Below are 26,927 nucleotides of genomic sequence, written 5' to 3'. Positions count from 1 at the left end.
GCGGGAACTTTTGTTTTGTAACCTAATAAAACACGTTTTCGGATGACGGGCTCTTGAGGCTAAACCCTCTCCCGGGCTCCAGAGGATCATCCTGAGGTCCTCATGGTCCTTGTCACACGGCAGCAAACTCAGAGAGACGGGGCATAGGCAGGAAGCGTGCGGGCCCCGCTGGCCGTGAGCACTCGCATCTCTCTCTCTGGCTGTCAGTCCCTCTGACTGGGCTGGGGTGGAGGGTCCCCTGCCCTCACCCCAGGAGAGGACGTGTGGGCAAGGGAGTGGCCTCCCAGGGGCCTGGCCACCTCAGGCCCCAGGTTCAGGCCCCCAACCTCTCGTCCCTACTGGGTCCCTGGCTTTAGAAGGGTCACTGGCTTCCAGGCACGTCACAGACACCCTCGGGGACACGGGTAGTCAGGCACATGCACGCTCCTCGGCAGGACCCAGGGGGACGGACGGAACCCAGGGCTGGCTCCCGGCGGGCTTGCGGCCACCTGGGCTTCACTTTGGTCCCCTGGTCTCAGATTTCTCAGCTTTGGAGTTGTGAACGAGGCGTCAGGAACCTGTCACCGCAAGATGAGGCTGGGGAGGCTGCTCAGCCTTGAGGGAGGCCAGTCTGAAGCAGAGTCGGATGAACAAGAGGCCCGAGGCAAGGTGGGGAGAGGCCCACGCTCCCCCCTGCCGCCCTGGAGCTCCCCTGGGGTCCCCATGCTGGCCGTCAAGCACAGGGAGGCCCAGCGACACCCTTCCATCTGCGTCTTCCCTGGAGCACGTCTTTGCCCATGAGCAGCTGGGCCCTTCCCGGATTCATGTCCATCCCCAGGTCCACCATAGTGGGCTGAGCGGGACACACATCCCCCCCTTCCCGGGACGGGACTCTGGACCACAGGCACCAGTTCCTCAGAACTGGACGGGGGCGAGGACTGGGATGACTCATTTGGGACAGCCACCCACAGCACAGACGCCGGGCGCTGACCGCCCTGCGGAACCACAGCAGCTGGTGCCTTCAGGGCCAGTTTCAATCTGTGCTTTAAAACAACGTGGTTTGGGGGTGGACGGCCAGTCAGCTTCTCACGCTGTGACCAACGACGACTTAGACGAGGTGATTTTGGCTCACGGTTTCGGAGGCTCAGCCCGCTGCGGCCGACTCCCCAGCTCTCCCAGGTGAGGCAGGCTGTCACGGGGGGAGGGACGGCAGAGGACCCTGCTCCTCCCAAGACGGCCAGGAAGCAGGGAGAGGGGAAGGTCCCCAGGGAAGACGCACCGCCCAGGGCAGCCCCGGGCCTCCTCCTCCAGCCAGCCCCACGGGCCCCAGTTACCACCATGGCCCCATCCACGGGATGGACTGATGAGGTCTCACAGGAGGGTCACCTCGCCTCTGGACAGTGCTGCGTTAGCACAGGGGCTGGGAATGCCTGGTGCCCACCACAACACAGGGGGTGAGAAGTACAGTTATTTTCAAATACACAAAAACACCTCCGATAGGTCTGATTTTTAAAAAGATGAGCTGGGCACAAAGCAGAGCTGCCCCGCTGTAAGGCCCCGTCCCTCATAGAAATGCTTCCACAAGGAACGAGAGGCCGGATCCGGAAACGGTGTCCACGCCTACACAGGTGGACTTTGGCGCATGCCCTCTGACTGGAAAGGAAGTCTGTCTGCCAGCAGGAATAGTGAGTGTGCGTCACCCAGTGCTGTGGCCATCCCACGACGTGGGCGCCAGACGACGCGTGCACCACCTCCCACATTCTCCAGGGAACTGTCACTGCTGTGATCACCAGAAAGGCCTGAGGACACACGCAGCTGCTTGGGGCGCTCGGCCAGCCCTCAGCTCGGCTCCCACAGGGGCTCAAGTGGAGGTCACCCGTGGGCGACACCATCCAGACCCGACTCGCAGTCCCCCTGAGGACTGACCAGCAGGACTCCAGGCCTGTCGAGAAGGCCGGCCAGAGAGGCTCAGGCCTGCACTGATGCAGGGAAGCAGCTTTGTCACTGGCCGAGGTCACGTGAAAGCCAGATTCCACCAGCAGGGAGACACCGCGTCCAAGGGCTCCTTTCTTGTTTCCAGCAACCATGTCACGGAGGTCCTGCTTCTCCTCAGTCACAGGAGGAAGTAGAACAGGCCGGGGGCAGCGCAGGGCTAGTCTTGCCCATAGAAGCCACCACTGCCAGGGCTCCCAGGACTGCTGGTGGCCTCCGTGGACATGGCCCTGAGGAACTGCCCCTTGGAGACTCAGGGGGCCTCTTCCTTGGCAGAGGCTCCTGTGCACAGGCTCAGGGTGAAACCAGCACCTGGGAGACAGAGGTCACTCCTCTGGTGGACGTGAGGAGGTCCCAGACTTCTGGGGTCAGTCTGGGGGGCTCTTTGGAGGTGCCCACTCAGGACACGTGATGCCCACCAGAGCCAGGAGTCTGGACAGGGCTGCCATGTTGCACACCTGGGACTCGAGAACATTCCTAACGAGGGTCACCAAGGTGGCAGTCACAAGCACAGACGTGCAGGTCGTGAGTCAGCGGGCGGCGCCTGGGTCAACTTCCTGCCTGAGGGGGCCAGTGGCTGTCCAACTCCCTGGAAAGGGCATCTGGCCGGGAAGCTGGCAGACACTCCCGAGTCCCTTCTGAGGACCTGCAGGTTCCTAGAGCATCTAAGGATGTCTCCATACGGGGCCTGGTGGTGGCTGGCCTGGGAGTGGGAGCAGAGGGACAGGGAGAGACCTGTCCAGTGATGCCCAAGGGCTCTGATCATCCACTGCAGCTGCCCAGGGAACCACACGCCAGCTGACTCTCGCAGGTCTAGAGCGGAGCATGCGGTGGCTAGAAGGGGCGGCTGGCGTCCTCTAGACCACCCACAACCGGCCTGCAGCTGGTCAGCGGAGGGGCCTTTGTGGGGAGGGAGGGGCGTGGGGAGGGAGGGGCCGGAGGCAGCCATTTGCAGGACAGCTTCGACCTCATGCCACCAGGCAGCCACCAGACAGCTCTGCACGCAGCCACGAGAACCACAGGCTCTGGGACAAGCACACGTGGAATGTCACCTTCACGGGACAGCTTCATGCACCGAGCCTTGGGGACACACCCTTGACCCCAAACTGTCAAGCCAGGCTCTCGCCAGCGAGTTTGAGGTGGTTTTCTGTTGGCCCGTGGTTCGTCCTGGGGATGGAACCTGCAGGTGCCTTACCACTGAGCTTCCCGTCCACCTCAGAGGACCGGTCCAGTAGTCCCATCAGTCCTTTCCCTGGACGTACTCTCCCACGAGCTCACAAGCTTCTGTTCCGTTTTCCACCCATTAACTACACCCTTTGTTTCCTCGCCTGCTTTGGAAGTGGTTTAAAGGAGACCCGAAGGTGACTGAAGACCACCTGTGACCTTCTTCATCTCACGGCTCGTTGCCAGCTGCTACCCGACAGGAGGAAACTGGAGACGACAAACTTCATTTGGGAAAATCATAAACTGGGGACACCCCAGCGAAGGGCGTACATTGTCCTTAAGAACCTGGAGGTGCACACCCAAGCCCTGCTCCTGGAGAGGCTGAGGCCGGAGGACGGCACGCTCACCCCCCCTCAGCTCTGTTACGGCTTGGATGCCAGTGTCCCTCGAAGCTCACGAGTGAGAGGGTCCAGGAGGGTTTAGAGTGGGAGGATTGGGTCATGAGAGCCTTAACCCGACCAGTGCGTTGATCCGCCTGAACGGATCCACTGGGTGGGGACTGTGGGCAGCTGGGGTGCGGCTGGAGGAGGAGGGTCACTTGGGTTGTATCTGTGTGTGGTCCAGGGAGCTCTCTCCGCTTCCTAATGCGAGTCCTGAGCTGACCTTCCGCCGGGACTTCTGCCTCATATCAGGCCCACGGCCGTGGGCCAGCCCTCTGTTCCAAGCCAGCCTGGCCGTTCTGGATGCCTCGCCTTGCCCTGGGCTTGTACAGTCACACGTCACTTGTCACTCCCATGGCACGTGCTGCTGGCAGGGAGGGGCCTGCAGCGTCAGCCGGGCTGAGCTCGGGAACCCTGAGCCCAACTTTCCCTCTCATAACTATTCGTGTCAGGTCTTTTGGTCACAGCAGCAAGACCCTGCCTTGAAATAAAGTGAAAAGTCCGGGACGTAGCTCAGGGGAAGAGAGCTGGCCAGCACGGGCAAGGCCCTGGGTCCCCTCTCCAGCACCGCGGGGGAGGGGGGAGAGAGAGAGAGAGAGAGGGATTACAGAAGAAGAAAACGGCAGGCCAACAGCCCTCAAAGACGAAGACACTAAAATTCTTAGCAAAAATTTAGGGAAGTGAATCCAAAGGCAGCATGGTCCAGTGGGGCTCAGGCCAGCGCTGGGCAGCCTCAACCTTAGCTCACCCACTCAGCAGCTCAGTGGGTGCAGCAAGTGAGGGGCGGAAGATGAAGTTCTCAACCTGATACCAACGTCACGTTGCACGGTGGAGGCTGCAGGCCTCCCTTCAAACCCCAGCCAGGCATGGCCTCCCTGCCTCCTCAGTACCACAGGACCGGCCCTGGCCAGTGCGGCCAGTAAGGGGAAGAAAGGGAGGAGGGAAGAGAGAAGTGGTGAGAGACAGACGGGGAGAAAAGGAGGAAGGAGGAACAACCGCAGTGAAAGGGAGGAGCCGTCTCCATTCAGGGTCCTGCGCACGCTGCAGAACGAGCTTCCCGAGGTCTCAGATGCAAGTATGCGCGTCCAGTCCTGCCCTACCCAGCAGCAGCCAGCAGCCACTTACAAAGGCACCGCAGTGTCACACAGGCGCACTGGCCCTGGGCGCTGAAGGCCCAGGGCAGACAGACAGCAAAGCCGACGTCGGGCAACGCAGCCCGGCTGACCTGCAGGCCCCTCCCTGCCAGCGGCAGGTGCCCTGGGAAGTGACATGTGACCGTACAACCCACGGGGAAAGGTGAGGCATCCAGAACGGCCAGGCTGGCTGGAACAGAAGCTCGCTGGACGACCCGGCACCCTCCTTTCAGGACTTAGTCAGAAGTGACAGGGGTGGAGCCCCCGTGATGCAGGGGAAACAGCCGGACAAGAGGACACAGGAGACTGGTCCTGCAAAGGCAGAGGCAGCTCCCTGAAGAAAGGAGTCGCCTCGGGGCACCGCAGTGTCCCGTGGACGGCGCACAGAGACGTGCCTGTGGGAACACGAGGTTAAGGGAGCAAATCTACAGACTGGGCCCGCCGAGCTGCCCACCGGCCTTCCTCTCCAAGAAGTGAGCCACCTGCAGTCCTGCCAGGCTAGGTGGACAGGCCAGTTCACTGCAGGAGAAACGCAGGCCCAAGATAATGTCCATCAGAGGAGCCCAAGTCACCCTGAAGGGGGAGACTTTTGTGGTTTCACAGACCAGTCCCTGAAAGTCAGGGAGATAAGAATGATTCCTCTTAAGTATGAAATCTGTAAGAACTTATGGTCAAGAATCCACTTAGAACCAGTTGCCATGGGCCAGGGGACCTGGAGTCACCATGGCAGCGGGGACTTGAAAGTCTGATGTCGACCTGCTGTCAATCAAAAGTCAAGAGGTGGACCTGGGCAGGACTCTCCAGAAACTTTTCTGGGACCCCCAATAAAGCTGGAGTGCAGGAGGGGCCCACTGCCCTGTCCTCTCTGAGAAGACCCACTCCGTCCCTTGAGAGTGTCCCCTTCCCTTTTCCCATCCCTTCAGTAAACTCATTCCTGTTACTCTGAGGGGCATGTCTGAAATCTCTGACTCGATCAAAAGACTCAGGGTTTAAGGGGGTCTTCACGCTGCCTCAGTTTCTCTGAATGCCCCAGCCCTGTAATGCCACAAGCAGCCGGCTAGCGGGCAGCAGTGTGGTCCTGCTCCTGGCCTGGGTGGCTGCGTCCCCAGGGTCCTAGTGGAGCCTCCTGCTCCTGCCCCACTGGGCCTTGGAGGTCACCATCCTGCTCAGCGAAGGTTCCCACTCCCCATGCTCTGGCCAGTTGAGGGAGGGGTCTCTGCGTCAGCCCTGCTCAGCCGTGCACACAACAGCAGCAGCAGAGGAGGGACAGTGGCTGAGAGGAGGACAGCCCCGGGCAGAGAGGAGGACTCAGCCATGAGTGTGTTCACGGGACTGGACGGAAGGACACTGTGGCATGGACAATAGGGACAGACTTGAGGACATGGAGCTAAGAAGCCAGACACAGGACAAGCCCCGAGTGACCCCCCCACAAGGGACACCCACGAGGGACACAGAGTGGCATTGCTGGCACTGGGGGCTGGTGTTTCGTAGGGACAGAGTTTCAGTTTGGAAGGCGGCTGGAGGTGACAGTGGCCCAGCAGGGTGAATGCACCTAAGCCCTGAACCGTCCACTTAAAATGTTCACACAGCAAATTCTACTCATGGGCAAGCCACGAGGGCGAGAGGAGTGGGGACGCCAGGCCCCATGACACCTGCGCTCCACAGCTGCCTCCCGCCCAGACTCGCCCGAGTTTTTATCTACTCCTCCTGTTAAGGATGCTCTGAATGGCATGTTCAGCAGGGGTCAGCCCAGCCTGCTGGGCACACGACGTGTCCTGAACAGCCTGGGCTGAACGGCCACGTGTGGCAGCACAGCCTCGCTGGGGCCCCGGAGCTCACCAACGTCTCACGTTCGGGGGGTTTTGGAAAGTTCCCTGGTTGCTCTTTCAGTTCTGTATGGCATCTGGCCCAGGCCCGCGTTCTCCACGGAGCAACGTTTTCATGCCTTAACTGAAGCATCCCATTCACAGAATCCTACGTTCAGATAACACCGAGACCAGGTCAGGGCGCTTTGCAAACCCAGAACACGTGTGGCCAGCCAGAACACCATCAGTGCCCAGAGCCTCGGGGTCCTCCCATCCCCAGCCAGACTGCGGCTGCAGCCAAGGGGGGGGGGGGGTTTCAGGAAAGGTCAGGCCGGGCGGTCAGCGCTGCGCTCGGGGAGTCTGGTTCTGCGTCTGGGTGGCCTGCTCCTTGAGCTGCTGGAGTTCAGGTCAGAAACCAGCCTGTTTGCTGCAAGTGCTTCTGGGCCACCTTCTTGTCACACGATTCTCCTGTGCCTGAGGAAGCGTGCAGAGGGGGGTTGCAGCGTGGACCCCAGAGCATCCGGCTCTCAGGTTGCAACCCTGTCTGCAGAGCCTCATCTGAAGTGATGCAAGCTCTCCACGCAGGCCGGGCCGGGCCGGTTCCACCCTCCCTGTGGTCACACACTTGGGGGTCCAGTGGGCAGTCCCTGTCCACTGGCAGGAGGCAGGTTTCCATGAAAACAAAAACACACCTGAAAGTCCAGAGGGGTCATGGAAGTCTTGCCTCGGGTGTGTCCCATGAGAGGCCCCTACCTGAATGTCACTTCCCCAGGGTGTGTCCCATGAGAGGCCCCTACCTGAATGTCACTTCCCCAGGGTGTGTCCCTGAGAGGCCCCTACCTGAATGTCCCCCTTGTATGGGGAGGTTTGCCAGGCCATAAACACCAGAGGGAGTGCAGACCCGGCGGTGGGCCAGGCCAGCTCTGTGGTGAGACTCCTGCCCAGGTGGCACAGCTGACCCCACAGCTGGTCTGCTGATGGGCAGGTCATGGAAGTCTGCGGCACCTCCCCAGATGGTGCTGCAGGCACCTAGGAGGCACACTCAGCCACGCAGATACTGCCACCTGCTGGCGGGCCACGTCCCACATGGTGGAGTGAGCTTAGGAAGGAGGAAGGGAGAGAGGGAGACAGCTGATCCCCGCACTCAAAGGCTGCACCTGCACCAAATCCCGGGCCAGGTGCGTCTTGCCACCCTACGCTGCTGCAGTGCCCTCCATCCTCAGCTACCCCCAGAGCACTGTCTCCGCAGCGGGAGGTGTCACACCAAAGCCAGCAGCCAGCCTCTCAGGTCCTCCGGGGCTCCTAACACACACTGGACGGAAGCCTGGACCTCACGGTCTAGCCCCCGCCCCAAGTCCACTGCCCTCCCGCCAGCACTCCCAGGCTACTGAGCCCTGAGCTAGCAGCATGTGGCTAGTCAGGGGCCAGGAGGACTTGCTGACCTCTGTCCAGAGCACCTGCCCCAGAAGCCTGCACCACCAGCCTGTGCAGGTTCTCGTCCTGAGACCCACGGACCTCTCTCTCCATCAGATTCCCCAGCCCAGGGTGGGGTCTCTGCTGCACTGGGAGCCGTGTCTCCAGCCCCCAGAACGGTGCCTGGCACACAGCTGTTCAGAACCCTTGGTGGAGGACTGGAACCGCACTGCTGGCGGTCGAGGGCGACACCACATCCTCTCTGAGCCACCCTCGCATGGCTTGGCTCAGCACATGCTCAACTACACAGAGCAAGAGGCAGGGGATGGCGCCCATTCCACTCAGATGGCCCTGTGTCACCACACCCCACCCCAGATCTGTCCAGCCACAGTAGCCGGTGCCCTGGCTCTTGCCACTTCTGGACACCACTGTCGGACGCTTCTGAAATGTCACTTGTTGGTCTGTGTTGAGGACACTGGTGGCCTCTGCATTCAGACAGCAGGACCAGGGAGGTGGCTAGTGGGACAGATGGCATTCATCCCTCTGGGGCAAACATGTCACTGGTGGTGGAGCTGATGGCATTGAGGGGACAAGGAGCCCATAGCAGGATGGGGCAGGCTGGTGCTGCTGGGATGGCTGAGGAAAGGAGAGGACGGGGGGAGCAGATGATGCAGCAGGGCTCACTGCGCTGGGTGTGGCTGCAGAACAGGGTGAAGACAGGCGGTTTTAACAGTGTGGAGAGACTCACAGCGCCAGCCCGTGAATCAGGTGACCAGGTGACCAACGGGAGACTTAGTCCTGCAATCCCGTAAGGATTCTGGCTGTGGACATGTACAAGACAGCCAATCTCCTCTGGTGAGCACACTCCCAAGGAATAGCAAGCATTTTGTTTTCCACAATTGGAATATTCTGCGGTCTCCCCCCGGGAAGTAATAAGACGACTTATTCATGCTCAGGGCCTGCCTGCTGTGGCAACGTCCTCCGTGAGGAGGCTCTGTGCTAGAGTCTTACCAGCCTCAACCTTGACCTCAGACACTCAGCTTCGAAGAATGAAGGAACGCTCGTTAGACAACACCGATGGGTCACTGTGCCTCCACCTGCCCACGTAACAGTAACTGTGTACTATGAGCAATAAGCACTAACGATGCCAACAACCTAATGCAACCTGTGGACTTAAATAAAGCTGGCAGGTCCCATGGCAGCCTCTACTCCTGCCCTGTGTCTTGTTCCACGACTGAACACTCAGGGTCACTCCAGGTGAACTGGGCTGCACGAAATAACCACACAGGGCAAATACCTTTTTCTTTGGGTCCTGTCATGGCTCCTGACCTTAGGGGTCCATGGAAAGAGACAGGAGCACGTGCTGAACCCTTTTATTGGGGAGAAGCCATTCAAATGAGGCAGTGAACAGGTGAGTGTAGCTCCACCCCTCTGGGTGCCGCCTACAGGTAGGGCCACCCCCAGGGCCACACCTTATTGTCCGAGGGAGGGAAAAGCCCTAGTCACATGGCACTACCTCGCCAGACTACGAGGTGCGTCAGGACTAAAGGTGGTGCATTTGGAGGGGCTCCCACACCCCTGCACTGAGCTTCGTCTCCTTTTGTTTTTCTTACAAGTCCCTGCACGGGATAGGAAAGCGTCAGGGAGCAGGGCACAGTTAGGAGGCAGTGAGCAGGGACATCTCAGGACTTCAAGGGTTGGCTCCCGAGCAGATGCCCTGCACGACGTGCAGGCGGCAGCCCCTCAGAAGGCGGAGAATCCCGAGGGAGGGCTCACAGCTCTCCAAACGGTGCTGAGGGCCGGCGGCCCGGAAGGGGCGGAGCGCAGTCTGTGCGCAGGAGAGGCCTCAGGGGGCTGCGCCGCCGGGATCGCCACCTGTGCGAGCCCGTGAGCTCCCGGCAGGGCCGCGGCGGGACCCAGAAGGACGCGCCCAGCGCAAGGAGGCTGCGGGCCGGTGCGGGAAGGGCGCGGCTCCCCAGGCGCAGTGGGCCCCAGGGCCAGGGCCGGGAGACCTTCGCCAGCGAGCAACGTCCCCTCCCAAGGAGCTGAGGCGTCTCCTGGGGGTGGCCGGGGCCAGTCGGCACCTGCGGGGTGATCCGCTTCGGCTCCCGCGGGCACACACCACCCTGCCCCCGTTTAGGAAGCACAGGGCGCGGGGGTCCTGGACCTGGGATGGGACCCTGGTCTCCGAGGTGGGGCCCCGCGCACAGGCAAGGTCCTGGCCCTAAGGCACCGGGTCCAGCCAGCCTCCCCGCCTCGTGCCCTTTAGGCTGGTTGTCTCCAGGTGGGTCAACCCCCACCACAGGCCTTCCCTGACTGCACAATCGGGGCTTTTCCAACCAATTTCTATCTTTGAAATAATTAAGAAAAACAGTAACCTTCAGCCATCTGAGCCCCTTGGGTTCACCGAGGGAGGTGGGAACCTTCAGGTGCATGACCCGCAGGGGGCGGACGCCCAGAGAGGGCAGCAGCCAGTGGACAGGGGTCCTTTCCCCAGCACCTGGCTCCACACCAGCCTCCAAACCCCAGCCCCCGCCCACCAAGGCCTACCCACCAAGGCCTACCCACCAAGGCCTGCCCACCTGCCCCTTCTGGCACCACCAGCCTCTTCCCGTCTCTATGGACTGACTGACTCGTACATTCCAGAAGGTGGAATGACCATAGTGCCTGAGTGCTCCAGTGAACTCCAAGGGAGGCACCTCCTCTCAATTGGGAGAGTGGTTATAGGAAACTTTTCCAGACACTTTTCCTGGACTCTCTAACATAATTCAGTAATTTTTGCAATCCCAAACTCTGTGTCCAAGAGCTTGGGATTGTAAGGGTTGTTTTATATTTTATTTTATTTTATTTTTTTACCAGGGATTGAACCCAGGGGTGCTCTACTACTAAAGCTACATATTCCCCAGAGTCTCACTAAATTGCTAAGGCTGGCCTTGAATTTGTGATCCTCCTGCCTCAACCTCCAGAGTCGCTGGGATGACGGGTGTGCCACCACACCTGGCTACAGGTTTTAAACAATGACAGTATTTTACCCCAAAATTCAGAGTCTCAAGTGTGCCAAACAGACAGAGCCGTCTCTCTCTCTCTCTCTCTCTCTCTCTCTCTCTCTCTCTCTCGGGATTGAACCTAGGAACACTTAACCACTGAGCTACATCCCCAGCTTTTTAAAAAAAAAAATTTTAGAAACAAGGTCTCACTGAGTTGTTTAGTGCCTTGCTAAGTTGCTGAGGCTGGCTTTGAACTCTGAGATCTTCCTGACTCAGCCTCCCAGCCACTGGGATCACAGGTGTGGCCACGGCCCGAAAGCAGTCTTGAAAAAGAAAAAAGCTGGAGGAATCGCCCCCTGATGTCAAAGCTCCTGGGAAGCACAACAGAGCGGTGCTGGCCCAGCCCAGCCCAGCCTCAGAAAGTCCAGATGCAATGTGCACCTGTTGGCTGGGCAGTTGCTGGGTCCTTTCACTGGGTGGCAGGGTAGTCCTCTGGATAAATGACGCTGGGAAGCTGGACCCCACGTACGATGAAGGAAGTTGGGAGCCCGTACCACACACAGAGCCTGACCCAAATAGATCAAGGAACTCGACCCAGAGCTAAACCACACAGATCTTAGAAGAACCCAAGGGGCAAAAAAAGGTTCACAACCAACGGTTTCTCAGATAGGACACCAGGTGACAAATCAAAAACAGATACATCAGGCTTCATCAAAGTTAGAAAAAAAATCCTTCAAAGAATAAAATCAATAGAATAAGAAGAAAACTCACAGAATGAGAGAGAGTATTTGCTAATCATCTGATACAGGATTCGTATCCAGAATATATTAAAACTCCAAGACTCAAAAACCCCACTCAAAAACACAATCAATAATAGGCAAAGGACTGAGATGGACATTTCTCTGAAGATGTCCGGCTGGCCGATGAACACCTGAACTGATTCTCAACCGCTAAGTGTTAGGGAACTTGGAAAGCGCAGAGAGGCCCCGCCTCCTCACCCCCAGGACCAGCCCCAGCCTGGGGGTGGTGGCCAGCACAGGGCTGCCAACCTGAGCACGGTGCAGACTGGAAGGGTTCTGCTTCCAGAAAGAACAGTGAGTGAGCCTTTCTCTGGAAGAGGCCTTTCCCTCCGTCCCACTCTATTAAAAAAAAGATAATCACACCCCAGGTGTTAGAAATGCCTCCAGATGGTGGCTTTTCACCAAGGATATCAACCTTTTCATTGAGGCCCCTGATGCAGAGTCAGGTTTAAATAAGGGGCAGCAGGGGTGATGGAGCCGCGGGAGGACGCGGGAGGGAAGCTGACCGCACCCCGGTGCGTGCCCTGGGAATGTATCCCGGCGAGGCCACCTGAAGGTCTGACTCTAAGGCACCAATAAAAGTACATTTTAAAAAACGAGGATGAAGGTTTTCAAAATCAAACCAGGAGGGGGTGCAGGCGGCTGGCCTGAGGCCACCCCTGCACTGCCACACCTTGGGACGCCCTGCCGACCACTCCCAGCTCCCCTTCTCAGGTCCCTTTCCTAATTGCAGAAAATGGAGGCAGATGTGACCTGCCCTGTTTCTATGGAGACATCTGTGATGCCACACATGGCTCCCAGGGTCCGCCCCAGGCAGCAGGTCCCCGCTCAAGGTCAGATTCCCCTGGACACCCCGAGCGGGACTGAGGAGGGTCCCCAGGAGCAGCAGGCCAGTGTTCTGACTCCGGGCGAACTTGGGAAGTTCTGTCCCCCTTCCTGATGCTACCTAAGAAAGAGGGCACGATGACGAGGTGCAGTTTGATGCCTCACCCGCTCGCCAAGGGCCTCATGATCCTGCAGAAAGTGTCCAGCCGCGACACCCAGAATCCAGAAGGGAGACAGCTCCGAAACCAGCACAGCCTCAGCAGGTCGGCCCAGGCCATCAGCCGCTACTACCGGAAGATGGTACGGGCCCGGGCAGGAGGACCAGGGCTGCAGGAGCTCAGCCACATTGGACCGACCCCCTCCCACTTGCCGCAAGGCCCCGCGTAGCCGTCAGCTGACAGCACTCCACAGCTGTGTTGGTGGTGGGTGTCCACAGGCAGATTCCAGGCAGCTTGGTGAAGGGCCTGCTCTCTCCAATCCTGACTCAGTAGCTGGGTCAGGCTGGCTCCCCTCTGTAGCCTGGCTCCCACTTCCTCTGGCCAGCCAAGCCCAGAGCAGGAACCCAACCCAGGCCTGGGGAGAAGATGCACCGTTTGCCTTGAGACTCCCTTAGGAGCATCTTGAAGAGGAGGGTGAAGGGGGAGAATGGCACATGGGAAGGCGCGTCAGCAGAAGGGCCAGTGGCCTCCTGTGCTGGCAGAGCCTGAAGCAGGCTTGGCGCTTCCTAGATGTGCCCAGGGCTCAGCCCAGGCTGCTTCCATTGGGGGTCTGCATGGGTTTTGCTGTGACCTAGGTAGCCGGGAAGGGCAGACGGACGCAGTGGGCACCAGGCGGGGCCCCTCACTCAGCAATGGGAGCAGCCTCCTGGGTCTTCTCTCTCACTGACTGCCTCATGTTTCCTATTTTGCCAGAGTGACCTCAAGGACACGGACAGCCCTGATGGCTTTGTGTCCGAAATGGAGGAAATGAGGAGGGCGTTTCTCAGGCGGCCTGGGTGCCCCCAGTTTAGCACCAGGGCCACATCTATATCCCAACTGGGTAAGAACCCCAGCCAGGGCCCTGGTGAAAGCCGCCCCTTCCCCTGCCACCCTTCAGCCTGCGTGGGGCCTTGGCGGCTGCTTTCAGACTCCACTCTGGCACAGGGTGCCCACGCTGGGGCCACGCCGAGACTGAGGGGGTGGGGAGGAGGGTCGAGGACTCTTCTGGGCCGGTTTTCCTTCCCACCTGTCTCCCACCTTCCTGCTCTGCTCTCATGAGCCAGGGTCCCCAACGCTGTGGACAGGGGACAGGGAGGAGGCTGGGGCTGTGGGACTGTCAACAAAGTGGCCCAGGAGACCACAGGTAGTGCATTAGGAGCAATCACCGTGGTGGAGCCCAGCAGCTGTCCTGTCCAAGTCTCTGTGTTCTGATGCAGGGTGCGAGGCTCAGAGGACAGCTGGCAGCTCAGTGGTCAGAGCCAGGCTTCACCCCCGCCCCCTGCTCCCGACCTGGGCGTGTGCAGCCTCCCTTGCTATCCTTCAGGAGGGTGGGCTTGAGGCTCCGGGCCTGTGACCAGCCCTGGGGGACTGTCCATGGTCTCAGCTGGCAGCTGGGCACAAGTAGCAGTTCCTCCTCCTGGGTGTTGTTTCCCCTCCCCAGTGAGAGGAACCCTGAGGTGGGCAGGTCTCTGGGGCTGAGGGTGCCCTCCTGGGCGTGTGTGTGCTCGACGTTCTGCTCCCTGGGCGCTGCCGCTGGCGTGCACTTGACAGCTGTGGTGGCGGAGGCCAGAACCCACCTCTGGTCAACCCCTCCCACCAAGTCACCTTTACCCTGCCCCGTGGTCAACCATCAGGCACCACCGTGGGCTCTGCCTGGGCCTTGGGTCACACCTGGCACCCCCCACGCTGCAGGTTCAGGCACTGTGGTCGGTCTGCCCAGGGAGGTGTGCGTCAGCCCTGAGACCTGGAGGATGATGGAGGACCCGCTCCTGGACAGGCGGGGCTTGGACACGGGAGTGGACAGTAAGGAGCCCAGAGCCCCTGCCTGCCCTGCTGGGCCTGATCCTCCCCAGGACCGCCTGCTGCCCAGGGGCTCTGGGAGATGGCCTCCCAGACAGGCTCTGCGGAGAGCAGTTCCTTGTCTTCGACAAAACTGCAGTTGAAAGATTTTGTCCCCAACCTGGGTGGACAGGCCTCATGGGTCTCACTGAGGGGCCCACGGGACACCCCATTCTTGGAGAGAGACCCGTAAGGCACATGCGCACAGATGGAACAGGCTCTCATTTGCCAAAAGACGAAATCCCCACTAAGATGCTTCCCTCTTGCCTGGACTTGAGGAAACAGTCTACAGTGACCAGCTCCTCTGGGGCTGGGGGAGACGGAGAACCTGGGTCCAAGGAGGGTCAGCCTGGGGCCACAGGGCCACATTGGAGGGCCTCCTGGCCTCACCCCCAGCTCTGGTTTCTCTGCCCCCTGTGCGCACTGCAGGGACGGGCGTGGACGTGAGAGCGTCTCTGGGGACACCACTGCCTTCTCAGGTCCGCTTCTTGGGGAGGTGGGTGGACGCCGAGCATACGGGGATCCTTAGATTTTACCATGGCAGCAGAATCAGGAGACAGGAGCAGGTCACTGGGGAGGTGGCTGCGGGTGGGCGCCATGCCAGGCAAGAGTGCCCCTGCCTGCTCCTCCTCTGCCCCGCCAGGGCGCCTCATTCCCTTCAGTAAGAGCGCCTGTGAGCTCAACCACCTGCACAAGGAGGACGAATCCCGGACCCCGAGTCCCGTCACCAGCAGCCCACTCACAGCCCAGAGCTTCCCGAGACAGAGGATGCCCTGGTACATCTCGGTCATCCACGAGAAGGTACTGACCCCATGCCCCTGGCTCTGGGTCCTGACTCCCCAGGAGCCTCTCCCCTCCAGGTCTGCTTAGCCAGGGCAGGCAGGCCCCAGGTGTGTCCCCAGAGGACCTCCAGACCCCTCTTTGGTTGCAACAAATCTGATGCTGACAGGTCCCTTGGCCCCTGTCCGTCCTCACCCAGGGGAACTGCCCCATGTTTAACCCCCAACGCTCTGCAGAGCTGTCACCCTGAAACTCCCCTCTGGAGCCTTCTGAATCACACCTGCAGCACCCGCAGCTCAACAGGCAGATCTGCACCCAGCTCGATTTCCGCCATGTCCTCTTTGTGACATCCATGTCCACGAGAGAGACTGGCTTATGATTTGCTTGTCTTACGATTCACTGTTGGATTCTGGTGCAAAAGGTATCAGGGTCTCACTGAAAAGTGAGCTCGCGGGCACTTTCCCTTTACCCTCCCAGGCTCGGGAAGATTGTGCCTAAGACTGGTCTCTCTTCTCCCGTAGATTCCAGAGAATTGCCATCGAAGCCATCTGTGCCTGGAGCTTTCTTATAGGAGAGGGTTTTTTTAATGACAAATGTGATTTCTTTACAAGAGACACATTTCATTTGTCCTCCTGTTTTGGTTGGGTGTGTGTTTGAGAAATGTGCCTATTTTGTGTAACTTTTGGACTTTGCCAGAATACAAGGATGACCGATATCTTCTCTGTGGATTCTGCAGGAATAGCATTGTCCGTCATTTTTGTCTGGCATGGTAGTAGGTGAGAGTTCTACCCACTGAGCCATTCCCCAGTCTTTAATTTTTTTTTTAAGTTTGAGACAGTGTCTTGCCAAGTTGCCCAGTTGACCTCAAACTTGCAATCCTCTGCCTCAGCCTCCAGGGATAGCCTCTTTTTCAAGCCTGACAGTGGTAACTTTCACCTTCTCTTGTCTACATCAGTCGTGCTAGAGGCTGCTCCATTTTAAGTCTTCTGTTAGCATCTGCCCTGTGTTTTGTCAATTTTCTCTCGTGCACAGTTATTTATGTATTGGTACTGGGGGTTGAACCCGGAGGTGCTGTACCATTGAGCCTTATCCCCAGCCCTTTTTATTTTGAGACAAGGTCTCACTCGCCAAATTGCTGAGGCTGGCCTTGAATTTGTGAGCCTCCTGCCTCAGCCTCCCCAGGTGATGGGATTGTAGACATGTCCACTGCATCTGGCTGTATGTTTAATTTTTATATCATTCATTTTTTTGAATTGCTGAAGCATTAAGGAAAGGTACGGAAATGAGTGATAAGATGTTGGGCAGCTTGTGGGAGCACCAGGGGATGAGATTGGGTGGAGGCACCGTGGGACTTAAGAGTCCCAGAAAGTCCAGGTCCAGGATATTCAGGTGACATTTACCCCTGAAACTGTAAATGATGATAGCTTTCATGATTTGAAAAGTGTTTCTACTCTTTGACATAGCAATTCCACTTCTGAGAAATGGCCCGAGGATAGATTATCTAGAGTCACACAGACACGTGTAGAGTACCGTTGGCTGCCCTGTTATCATGGACCAACAGTGGGATTTACCAGATCATGCATGTGAACCACCCAGGGGAAGGGCTGCAGGCTGGGCTGCCTCCAGGAGCACAAACGGTAGCATTAGGGTTGCTGTTCTCTCGTCCTATCTGTCTTAGATGAGCTACTCTCATTTGGTGGTGGGAGTCACCTGCACCAGCAAGCTACTCTGTGCAAACCTGGCAGCCCAAGAGGAGATCAGCGCTCTTACCAGTTGTCACTGGGCTAATTTCAGACACGTGCCATGTGTCTAAAACCACCGGGTCCAGAACAACACAATGTGAATCTGCATTATTTTTTTTTTTAAAGATAGAGTGAGAGAGGGAGGGAGAGAGAGAGAGAATTTTTAATATTTATTTTTTAGTTCTCGGCGGACACAACATCTTTGTTTGTATGTGGTGCTGAGGATCGAACCCGGGCCGCACGCAGGCCAGGCGAGCGCGCTACCGCTTGAGCCACATCCCCCAGCCCCGTGAATCTGCATTATTATTCCCCCCTCTAATGTCTACTTCAGACAGAAAGGAAAGTTGTAGGAACAGCACAGGTGATTGGCACACGCCTGTTAGATTTCCAGAATGTCAAAATGTTGCCCAGTGTGCTGAGTTCTTCCCCCCGACCTCCTGTGTCTAACTGGATTGTTGGCTTCCTTCTTCCCCTCCTGTAGGTTAATTTGCATTTCCTGTTCTCAATTCCTGTGTTGGGTACTGGGATCGTGGAGCTCCCATTTTCGCCCTAATACGTGCATTTTAAGGCTATAAATTTGCCCTTGATCACAGCTTTAGCTCCCTCCCACGGTTCAAATCGTTTTGTCATTCCCTTCGTGGTGTCTTCTTTGCCCACACACGAGATAGAAACGTATCGCTGTATTTCCAAATGGTAAAAAGGTTTCAAGTTATTTTTTCCTTCCAGAATATTCGGTCTGGGGTCATTTTCTCCCTGTCTGGAGACTTTCCTTTACCATTGACCAAAGTTCAGATCTGCTGATGACAAACCCTCCCAGCTCCTGTTGGCCTGAAGACATCTTCATTCTTGTCTTTGATTTTGAAGAACTGAAGGAATGGAGATTCTGAGAAGGAGGCTGAGGGCCCCGAGGAGCTCGGGCGTCGCTGGCTAAGTGTGGGGGAAGGCCGGCCTCCTGCATTTCAGTGGGGGAAGCTGGACGAGGCTTTCCTCTCAGGGCAGGCGCCCAGATGATGGGCCACGGAGCCAGCTGCAGGGACGTGCTGCAGCCCTGGGTCTCAGAACTGGGACTCTGGGTGGCCGCCCTGCTCCTCCCGGGCGGAGAGGAGCTGTGTCCCTGACTGCCCATGGAGGTGCCTGTCTTTCTGCCCAGGAACACTCCCTGCTGATGCTGGGAGAGGAGATTCGGCGCCTGTCTGAGCTGGAGACGCAGGTCCAGCAGAAAGACCAGGAGATCCTGGCGCTCCAGAGGGACAAGGAGGTCCTCAGGAGGCAGCTGAAGTGCCTCCTCAGAAGCAAGAGCCAAGAGACACCGGCGTCTGCGGATAGGAAGGTGAGCAGGGGGTGCTGTGAGTGGCAGGGCTGGCCACCTCAGGCCCCCAGCCAGTCCCAGGCCTGCTGGAACGTGGCAGGCCCCCTGGAGCGTGGCCTGGCCTTGGGTTCTGGTGGACAGGCTGGACTCCCGCGGAGACTTAGGCAGGGGTGGGAAGTGGGAGGCGAGCGCTGTGAGCTGGGCCCTTGACTTGCCTTCTCCTGGACAGTCGTGGCACTACCAGGTGGCTTCCCAGCTCATATGTGAGTGAGGCTGAGCCCACCTCTGAAATCTGCAGGCTGGAGGCCACCTTGCAGGTGTGACCCACGCCAGGCTGTGGGTGGCACAGGCAGTGGTTCCTGGGTCGCCCTGACCTGCCTGTGAGCCCCTCTCCCACTTTCTGGCTTTGGACGGCTCTGACCCGGCCTCAGTGTCCTGGACTGTGGGACAGGGGTGGAGACGATGCCAGGTCTGGGCAGAGGACCCATGAGGCAGGTGTGTCGGGTCCTTGGATCTTCCCAAGACTTGACCCTGCCTGAGCTTATGCTGGGGCGGGGAGGAGGCCCGGACTCCTTAGAGCTGCCACATGCAGAAGGCAGGGCCAGGCAGATGGGTTCCCCATCCACCCTCCAGGGCCACTGGGTGTGAGCTGTGGAGTGCCCAGGTGAGCCATGTCAGGGGTGCTGGTCTGCACTGGCCCCTCAGCTCCTCCAGATGAGCATGCCTGTCACTCTAGGCCACTTGCCGGTGGCCCAGAGCCCTGCCAGCTACCCGGGACTGCCCATCTGCCGATCACTGCCCTGCTGGGCTGACAGAGCACCCAGTGCCCCCACCCTCTTCTGCCGTCGCCCACCTGGACTGGGTGGGGGCAACTGCAGTCAGGGACCCGCCGTGTCCTGCAGGAGCGGCCCTGGGAGGCTCAGAAGCTGGGGGTACTGGGCATCCTGAAGTCCCTCTACAAGGATGAGGAGGAGCAGGAGCGCTGGGTGCAGGTGCGGGGCAGCGCAGGAGCACTTCCCTTCTCCAGGGCGGCCGGGGTCCGGGCTAAAGGGGCCAGGCAGGCTGTGCCCACGTGCGGCCCTGGCACGTGGGGGTGGCCGTCCCCAGTGCAGGTGAGGGGTGGGTCATGTGAGCCCCGTGGGCACAGGTCCTGCAATCTCCTGACAGCAGGTGCCACGCTGAGCCGGGGGGCTGGGCAGGGGCTGGGGCTTGCCTGGCTGGTGAGCTGCTCCGCAGCAGCTGGGATGAGGTGCCTGTGAGTGCCCTGCCCAGCCCCCTTCTTCTCCCTCCCCCAATGCAGGAGGAGCACGCCAAGGAGCACAGCGAGGAGGAAGGGGAGGAGGAGGAGGGGGAGAGGGAGGGGGAAGAGGAAGGCCAAGACCAGGGGCCCCCGGTGACCAGGGCAAAGGGCAGCATGGGCAGGATGGGGGCCGTGCCGGAGGAGGGCCCTGAGGGGGAGGAAGAGGACGAGGAAGAGGACGGGCACCAGGAGGAATCGGAGGAACGGGGCTGGGAACTTCGGGAGGGAGAGGGGAGCCCCCCGAGGGAGGCCTACTCCCTGACCGAGTCCTTCGAGGAGGAGCTGATGGCCCAGCTGGAGGAGTACGAGCGCACGCTGGTGGAGTTCCAGAGCGAGCTGGGGGTCACCAGGACCAGATACGCCCTCGCCACAGGTGGCGCGGCCCAGCAAGCCGGCCAGGGGGTGCAACCCGGGGACGTGGAGTGTCCCCCCGCCAGTCGGACCGTCCCGTGGTGTTCACGCAGGAACCATCACGACACTGCAGCGGCAGGTGGAGTTCCAAGAATCCCAGCTGCGAAAGATCAACACGGAGAAGGAGCTTCTGCGGAAGGACCTGCAGGAGCGGAAGCAGCAGCTGCAGGCCATGTCCGACAAGGTGGCTGTGCGCTGGCCCAGCCACGGGCGCCCTGGCCCCCCAGCCCTGGTTGGCTCACGTCTGGTGGCTGGTGGAGGCTCCCAGCCCGGGGCGTCTGAGCACTGGCCCGGGGTCACGTGGCTGATGGTGGCAGAGCTGAGATTCCCACCAGGGCCCACAGGTCCAGTGGTGGCCCTGCTGCCCTCTGGCCCTGACCATGTGTCTGTCTCTTGCCCCAGGTGCCCTTGGTCACTTCCGGGGTACCCCCTGGACGAGGCCCTCTGTGCTCGGAGAGCGTGTGGTGCGCGGAGCCCCCTTGCTCTTGCGGGGTGCTCTTAGCTCTTCTTCTCCAAGCTCCCGGTGGCACCTCTTAAAGACTCAGGTTTCTAGTCCCGCAAGTCCCTGCCTCTCGCTGCCCTCCCCCAGCAGCCGCTCGCAAGCGCCCCTGATTCTTCAGGAATCTCGAGTTTTGAGACGGCAGGCTCAGCACCTGCCCTTCGGGTCTTCCTCTCCCTTGCACCCTTTCCACCTTCTCCTCTCAACAGCATCCTGTCACACCAGCCAGCTCTGCCTGGCACCAATGTCACCAGGAGAGTGGCTCCTGGTCCCCAAGTCACCGAAACCAGAGTTTTGAAAACAGCCTCAGGGCTGAGCGCCTCAGTTTGAGCCTCCACCCCCACACGTGCTCCTTCTTGATCTCCCTCCTCCCTGGTGCAGAGGTGCTCCGGGGCTTTCCGGCAGGGTGCAGGCAGAAGGCCTGGGGACACAGAGTGCCTGCGTCCCACTCTGGTGTCAGATGGTTTGGTGGGCCACAGGTCCAGCTGGGAAACGGCACCCTTGAGCCCTGCAAATGCTGTGCCTGTGGCCTTCCAGCCCAGGCTGCTGTGGGGAGGCCCAGGCTGGCGACCCGTCTCCTCTGGGTGCCACTCCAGCAGTGGAGGGCCGGAGCTGCCCCTTGGCCGGGTGTCCGGGCCTCACAGGCTGGGCCTCTCTTGGCCCACTCCCAGGCCTCGGTGGCCGTCAGGAAAGCTGGCCCTCCTGCCCTCGGTTCCGGATCTTTCTGCTGTTTGTTTTCTCTGAGGCTTCTCTGGCAGAGTGGTGTCCCTCGGGGAGCTTCGAAGGGCAGAGTCTTTTCAGGTCGTCCTTTTGGTTTGGTCAGCTTCCCTGCAAGCTGGGAAAGGCACCAGGGTCTTCTCTAGAAGGCCAAGGCCCTGGGGCGGGGTGGGGGAGGCAGCCGGCTGCACCACTTCCCACCCACTCAAGCAGGTGGCCTCTCCAGCCTGAGGCCAGCCGTCTCTGTCAGGGTGGATGAAGGTAGGAACCTGGCCCCTTGAGGCTGGGAACAGGGGTGGGGCTGAGTTTCTGAAGTAACTAGTCCCAGCCTCGGGGCCGCTGCCTTCCTGAAGCCTAGGAGCTTGTGGGTGAGCCGGGAAGTTTGCGGTTCGCCCTGTGGGCGGCTTAGGTCCCGCAAGTCGACACCACCGGGCCTCTCAGGTGCTCTCAGGCGCTTCCTCCTCCTCTGTCGCTTTAGGGAGCTGGGGAAGGAGGCAGCGGGAGCCAGGGCTCTGCCTCTCCCCTCGCCCAAGCCTCCCAGGCCAAGCCTCTGTCTGCCTTCCAGTTCTCCAGCCTCCGGGAAGAGAAGAAACACCAGGAGATGATGGGGCTCATCCAGAAGGACAACCTCGTCCTCCGAGAGGTGCCAGCCTGGGTGGTGTGGAAGGGCGGGCCGGGGGGCTTGTCCTTGCTCTTGGTTGGCCGAGCCTGGGCCTCTTTATTCAGGCAGCACCACCCCACACGCCCCAGGCCTCCGATCCGCACGGGGGATCCGCACAGGGCTTGCGATGGCTGGCTCTGGGGTGGGAGGGAGGAAGCAGGCCCATCTCTCCAGCTGTTGGAGGAAACCAGTGGGGACCAGACGGGAGCACCTGGGCCGGATGGTGACTCCTGTCCTCCCTGGCTCCTCCCAGCGGGTGTCAGAGCTGGAGGCAGAGCTCACCAAACGTGACCTGGCCATCACGGAGCTGAGCACCAAGGTGGGCGAGCTGCAGACGCAGACTGAGCGGGACCAGGACCACCGGCAGCGATGGAAGCAGCTGCACGAGGGGCTGCAGAGCAGGAATGAGATGGTGCGGCAGGCAGAGCAGGCGACCCGCGTGGCCCTGGAGAGCGCCCAGTCCAGGGTATGCGGCCGTCCTCCCAGGCCTGGCCCGCCCAGGGAGACTGTGCACCAAGTGGGCAGGGGTGGGCCTGGGTCCACCTGGGATCCCAGGACCCAGGGAAAGCTGCCGCTTAGGCTGTGGGGGAGGAGGGAGCAGGCGGTCTGGAGCACCCGCAGGCGGCCTCGCTCAGCAGGGAGTGGGCCTTGGGTTGGGCTAGGAAGGTGCAGAAGGACTTGGTAAGCGAACCAGGCAGGAGAGGGCCCAGCCAGCACTGCTCTGTTAACGTCCTTTGACTCGTTCAACAAAGCTGTGAAGTGGACCTGCTCACTGTCCTCGCTTCACAGAGGTGTGGCCTGAAGCAGGGAGGATGGGTGAGCCACACCTGCTGTGGTGCTGGGGCCTGAACCTGCTGTCTCACCTGGGGGCTGCGCTCAGCCTGGAGGTTATGAGCACAGCACGGGATGGGTGCACCTGCCAGAGAGGGACCCAGAGCCCATCTTGATTTAGGATCCAAACTCAGCAACAGGAAAGGTCACACACACACACACACACACACACACACACACACACGGGCTTTTGAAGTGACAGTTTCCTTCCCCATCCACCCTCCAGGCAAGTCCACTCTATCCAACTCTGTTCCCTTCCTGTTCAGGCCAGCCTCTCCCATTGGCCTGGACAGCACCATTGAGGCCCTCACACTCCACCTCTTTTAGAAATCCAGCCCCACCCTTGTCACCTACCAACTCGCAAGGACTTGGTAGAGTGTGGAACGCTGTGTAGATAAAAATTCTGTGAGACTGGGGTCCCCAGGACACCGTGCTGCCGTGGAGCATGCCCTGGATGACCAATAGTGCTGAACAAATGGAAGTACTCCTGGTACAGAGAAGTCCCTTGTCCCCTCGGTCCTCTAGCCCCTAGCATGGTGCTGGGGATAGAATGGGGGTACAAATGTTGGAAAGAGCAGGATCCCCCTCCCCTCGAGGCCCAGGGGCTCACAACATTCCGGCTGTTGCTTAAACTGCCCAACAGGCAAACAGACATGATGACACTCCCTGGCACTCCAGGCCCCTGGCTCTCGGTGGCATCCTGCAGTGTCAGGGATTCTGGACACAGGGGTTCACGGAGTTGCCCTTGTAGCTGCAGCTGGGGACCCTGCCTGAGGCTGGCAGGATGCTGCACAGCTCATTCTGGTCTGGCGGGAGGCATGGGGACGGTGGCTGCCAGCGTGCAGGATGCTCACGGCAGGGAGAGACCAGAATACTTCCTCTGCAGGGCCTGGCTGAAGGCTGCTCCATAGCACGATGCCTCGGGCCATGAGGAACAGGAGGAGGGCCATGCGTGCTGGTGGGGAGGGGTCCCAGACCAGGTCAGTTGTTAAGTGCCCAAATCCAGGGCCAACCGTGCTCAGGGGAAGGCCTGCTGGACTCCTGGAGAGTGTCCTTGAGGGCCAGGAGTGGGCTGGCTGGAGCTCCCCTGCAGGGTCAGGAGATGAGGCTGCGGCTGTATGCAGCTCTGAACTATATCTAACTCAGTGCAGGTTTTACTTTTTCCAATTTAAAGACAGGCAAAAAGTTGGCGTGGCAGAAGCTTTTGGTCTTGACGCTGGGCTGCCCAGGGTCGTGGATTTGATCTGGTACCTCTGAACCTGGGGCAGGCACGTGACCTCAGACCCATTTCCAGCTCCTAACACCATGCATAGGGAGGGCAGGACATGCCTTCCTGGCCTGTAGGACTCAGGGCATGGCACAGCCAACGCACAAAGCATCTTTCTGGGGCAAAGAGTGATGGTATCCTCCCTCTGGTGGCAGCTTGAGAGACTGAGGAGTAAGATCATCCAGGCCACCTTCAATGTCAGCGGGATCAAGTCCTTGGCCACTGAGATCTCTGACAACCACATCCTGGAGGCCCTGCAGGTACTCTCTAGTATTCTCTGCCTCTCCTTCCTCCAAGAGCTGCAGCTGGGGTGGGGGGAGGAACCTGGGTTGGATTTGGGGGCTCTGTCACCCTGGCTGTGCACCAGTCACCATGGCCCCAGGACCATGCTTTCCTGAGCAGAGGGTACCAGACCCTCCCTAGGGGGGCCATGCCACAGAGCTGGTGAGTCTGGGCTGTTCTCAGCCAAAAGAGGCAGGGTATTGGTGACTGGTGGCTGCAGCAGCCACAGCGCCTCCTGACGACCACAAGCAGGGTCTAGCTGCTGCATCACGGGGCCACTTTGCTTGGCTCAGGCTCCTTGGTGGAGGATTCCCTTCTGCTGGACATTAGACCAGACCTCTGAGTCAGGACCCTCTCCCTCCCAGCCTCAGCCTTGAAGCTCACTGACTTGAGGCCCCTAAGCAGGGGCTCAGAGGGGCAGGGGCTGCAGCAGAAGTAATGCAGGCTGCGGTGCATTGGCTGGAGCAGTCACCACCCACTCAGTGGTGGCCAGGCTGTGGGCCACTCTTGGGCTCCCTGGGCCACTGGGGCTTCGCTCTGTAACGGGGAAGTGCACCCCCACCTTCAGGATACGGTGGGACCCAGAGCTCTGGGGTCTCTCAGCACCCGAGGCTGATCTGGGGGTCACTTCTCACTCACAGCCACTTCTGTTCCCAACACCCATACCTCCTCCACGGTGTTGCCCTTTGAGCCCAGCACACACCCATGTGTCCCAGCGGCCAGGTCCTCTGCCTCTGCAGTGTGGGGGGTCTGGTCAGTAATGCTGCTGTAAGCAGGAATAGAGGGGAGAGGTCAGTGGCCTGGCTCCTGTTGGTCGGGGAGGGAGCACCCAGGGCCTGATGTGCTGACAGCCAGGGCCGAGGAGGGCTGGGAGGGGGACAGGGACTTTCCCTTGACCCAGTGCTACACAGACAGAAAGGACCTGAGAGACAGATGTCCCTTCTAGTCTCTGGGAGGCTGGGCTCCTCACACTCTTGGGCGGAAGGGGTGAATGGGCGTGGGCTTCGCGATGAGCCAACCCAGGAGCTGATGGTGGGAGTCTACTCCTGCCCTGCCCCTGCCCCTCCTGTCCACCCCCGTCCGCCCAGGCTGGAGACCAGCTGCTAGAGTCCTACACCACAGGAACTGGCAGAGGGCACCAGCAGAGGCTGTTGCACACACTTGCACACCACTGCTCTAGCCAGTCTCCAGGGGAGGACGGGGCAGTGTCCAGCAGCCCACAGGGCCTGGGCAGAGGCTGTAAGGCCAGGTGGGGAACAGGGAAGACCACCTGCCCATGTACTTCCTGTCCAGAGGATCATCTCAGAGAGGAGCGACTACTACAACCAGCTGAAGCAGAAGGGGGTCAGAGTGCCCCCGCTGCAGCAGTCAGAGATCATGCTCACCAAGCCCAAGAAGGTCACCTCCAAATAAGCCCAGCAGCGGCCCAGGGCAGTGAGCCCTCAGAGGCCAGGACCCGGGGATGGGGGGCGGGTACCTGCTCTGATTCAGGATTAAACCCTGGTGCCAGCCTTGGTCTCCTCTCTTCCTTCCCTGCTGCCCCGTGTGGCTAGTCTCCTCCACCCTGGGCTCATGGTCCGCACGCCAGCACTCACCCCTAGGACCTTCTTGGGGAGGCTCACACTAGAGCCCCACCCCCCCCCCCCCCGTGCTCCTGCCCTCAGGCTGACACCTCCCCTTCTCTGTAGCACCCACTTCTCAGCCATCAAGGGCCTGCTATCTCCATGGGCGCAGGTGTCTGGGCCACTTCCTTGGTGGCTGGGGTGGGGGCTTTAGAACTCCTCCCATCCCTCCGCTCCTGGACTTCTGGTTTCGGGAGGCCGCCGGGCCGCGGGAGGACCAGGTGCCCTCTGCGGCGGCGCAGCAAGAGCCCGACCTGAGCCCCTCCCACGTCCGCCCCTCCCGGCCCGCCCCTCTGGACTCGGCTCCGCCCCTCCCGGCCCGCCCCTCTGGACTCGGCTCCGCCCCTCCCGGCCCGCCCCTCTGGGCTCGGCTCCGCCCCTCCCGGCCCGGCCCGCCCCGGCCAGGCCGAGAAGCCTCCCGCCGAGCGCGCAGCAGCCCTGGTGCCGGGCGCAGGTGAGACGTGGGGGATCAAGTTGCAGAGTCCGGTGCGGACGAGGGAGGGAGCGGGCCTGACTGCGCGCCCCCGGCCCTCCGAGGCCCTCCAAGGCCTCGTCCTCGGCCTCCCTGGCCTGAGGATCGCTGTGCACGTGGAGGGCAGACCTGGCCCTACCGCGGACTGTCTGTGGGGCCTCAACTCCTGCCCAGCTCTTGGTGGCGCTTGGGGACAACTTCAGGGACAGTGACTCCCTAGCAGGGTCCCTCTCCTCTTCTCTGTTTTATTTATTTAAGGCTGGACACATCAACTCGCACCCAGAGGTGGGAACCACTGGCCGGGCCCTGACCAGTTTTTTGTACCCAAGAGGCTTCAGCCCCACCAGGACGTGCCCTTTGTAAGTGTGGGGTCTTCAGAGGTGCTTTGGGGGACCAGTCTAACTTTTGCAGGTGCTGCACGGAGGACTTCCTGTGCTCACTCCTGCCCCACCAGCTGGTG

At 60.1% G+C, this 26,927-nt stretch overlaps 1 protein-coding gene across 1 annotated transcript; it reads left to right on the top strand.

The window, feature by feature from the left end:
- Window positions 1–12,676: 12,676 nt before the first annotated feature.
- Ccdc27 (coiled-coil domain containing 27) lies at window positions 12,677–25,884 on the top strand. The gene is made up of 12 exons (XM_048783566.1): window positions 12,677–12,838; window positions 13,450–13,576; window positions 14,428–14,538; window positions 15,218–15,375; window positions 18,277–18,426; window positions 19,308–19,415; window positions 19,706–20,078; window positions 20,170–20,300; window positions 21,898–21,975; window positions 22,247–22,459; window positions 24,247–24,351; window positions 25,667–25,884. The coding sequence occupies exons 1-12, from the start codon at window positions 12,677–12,679 to the stop codon at window positions 25,784–25,786; spliced, it is 1,836 nt and encodes a 611-aa protein (XP_048639523.1). The 3' UTR covers window positions 25,787–25,884.
- The last annotated feature ends 1,043 nt before the right edge of the window (window positions 25,885–26,927 follow it).

The sequence above is a fragment of the Marmota marmota genome, unplaced genomic scaffold (assembly GCF_001458135.2).
Source record: "Marmota marmota marmota unplaced genomic scaffold, marMar, whole genome shotgun sequence".
Classification (NCBI taxonomy): domain Eukaryota; kingdom Metazoa; phylum Chordata; class Mammalia; order Rodentia; family Sciuridae; genus Marmota; species Marmota marmota.
This window is presented reverse-complemented; position numbering and strand designations above follow the sequence as displayed.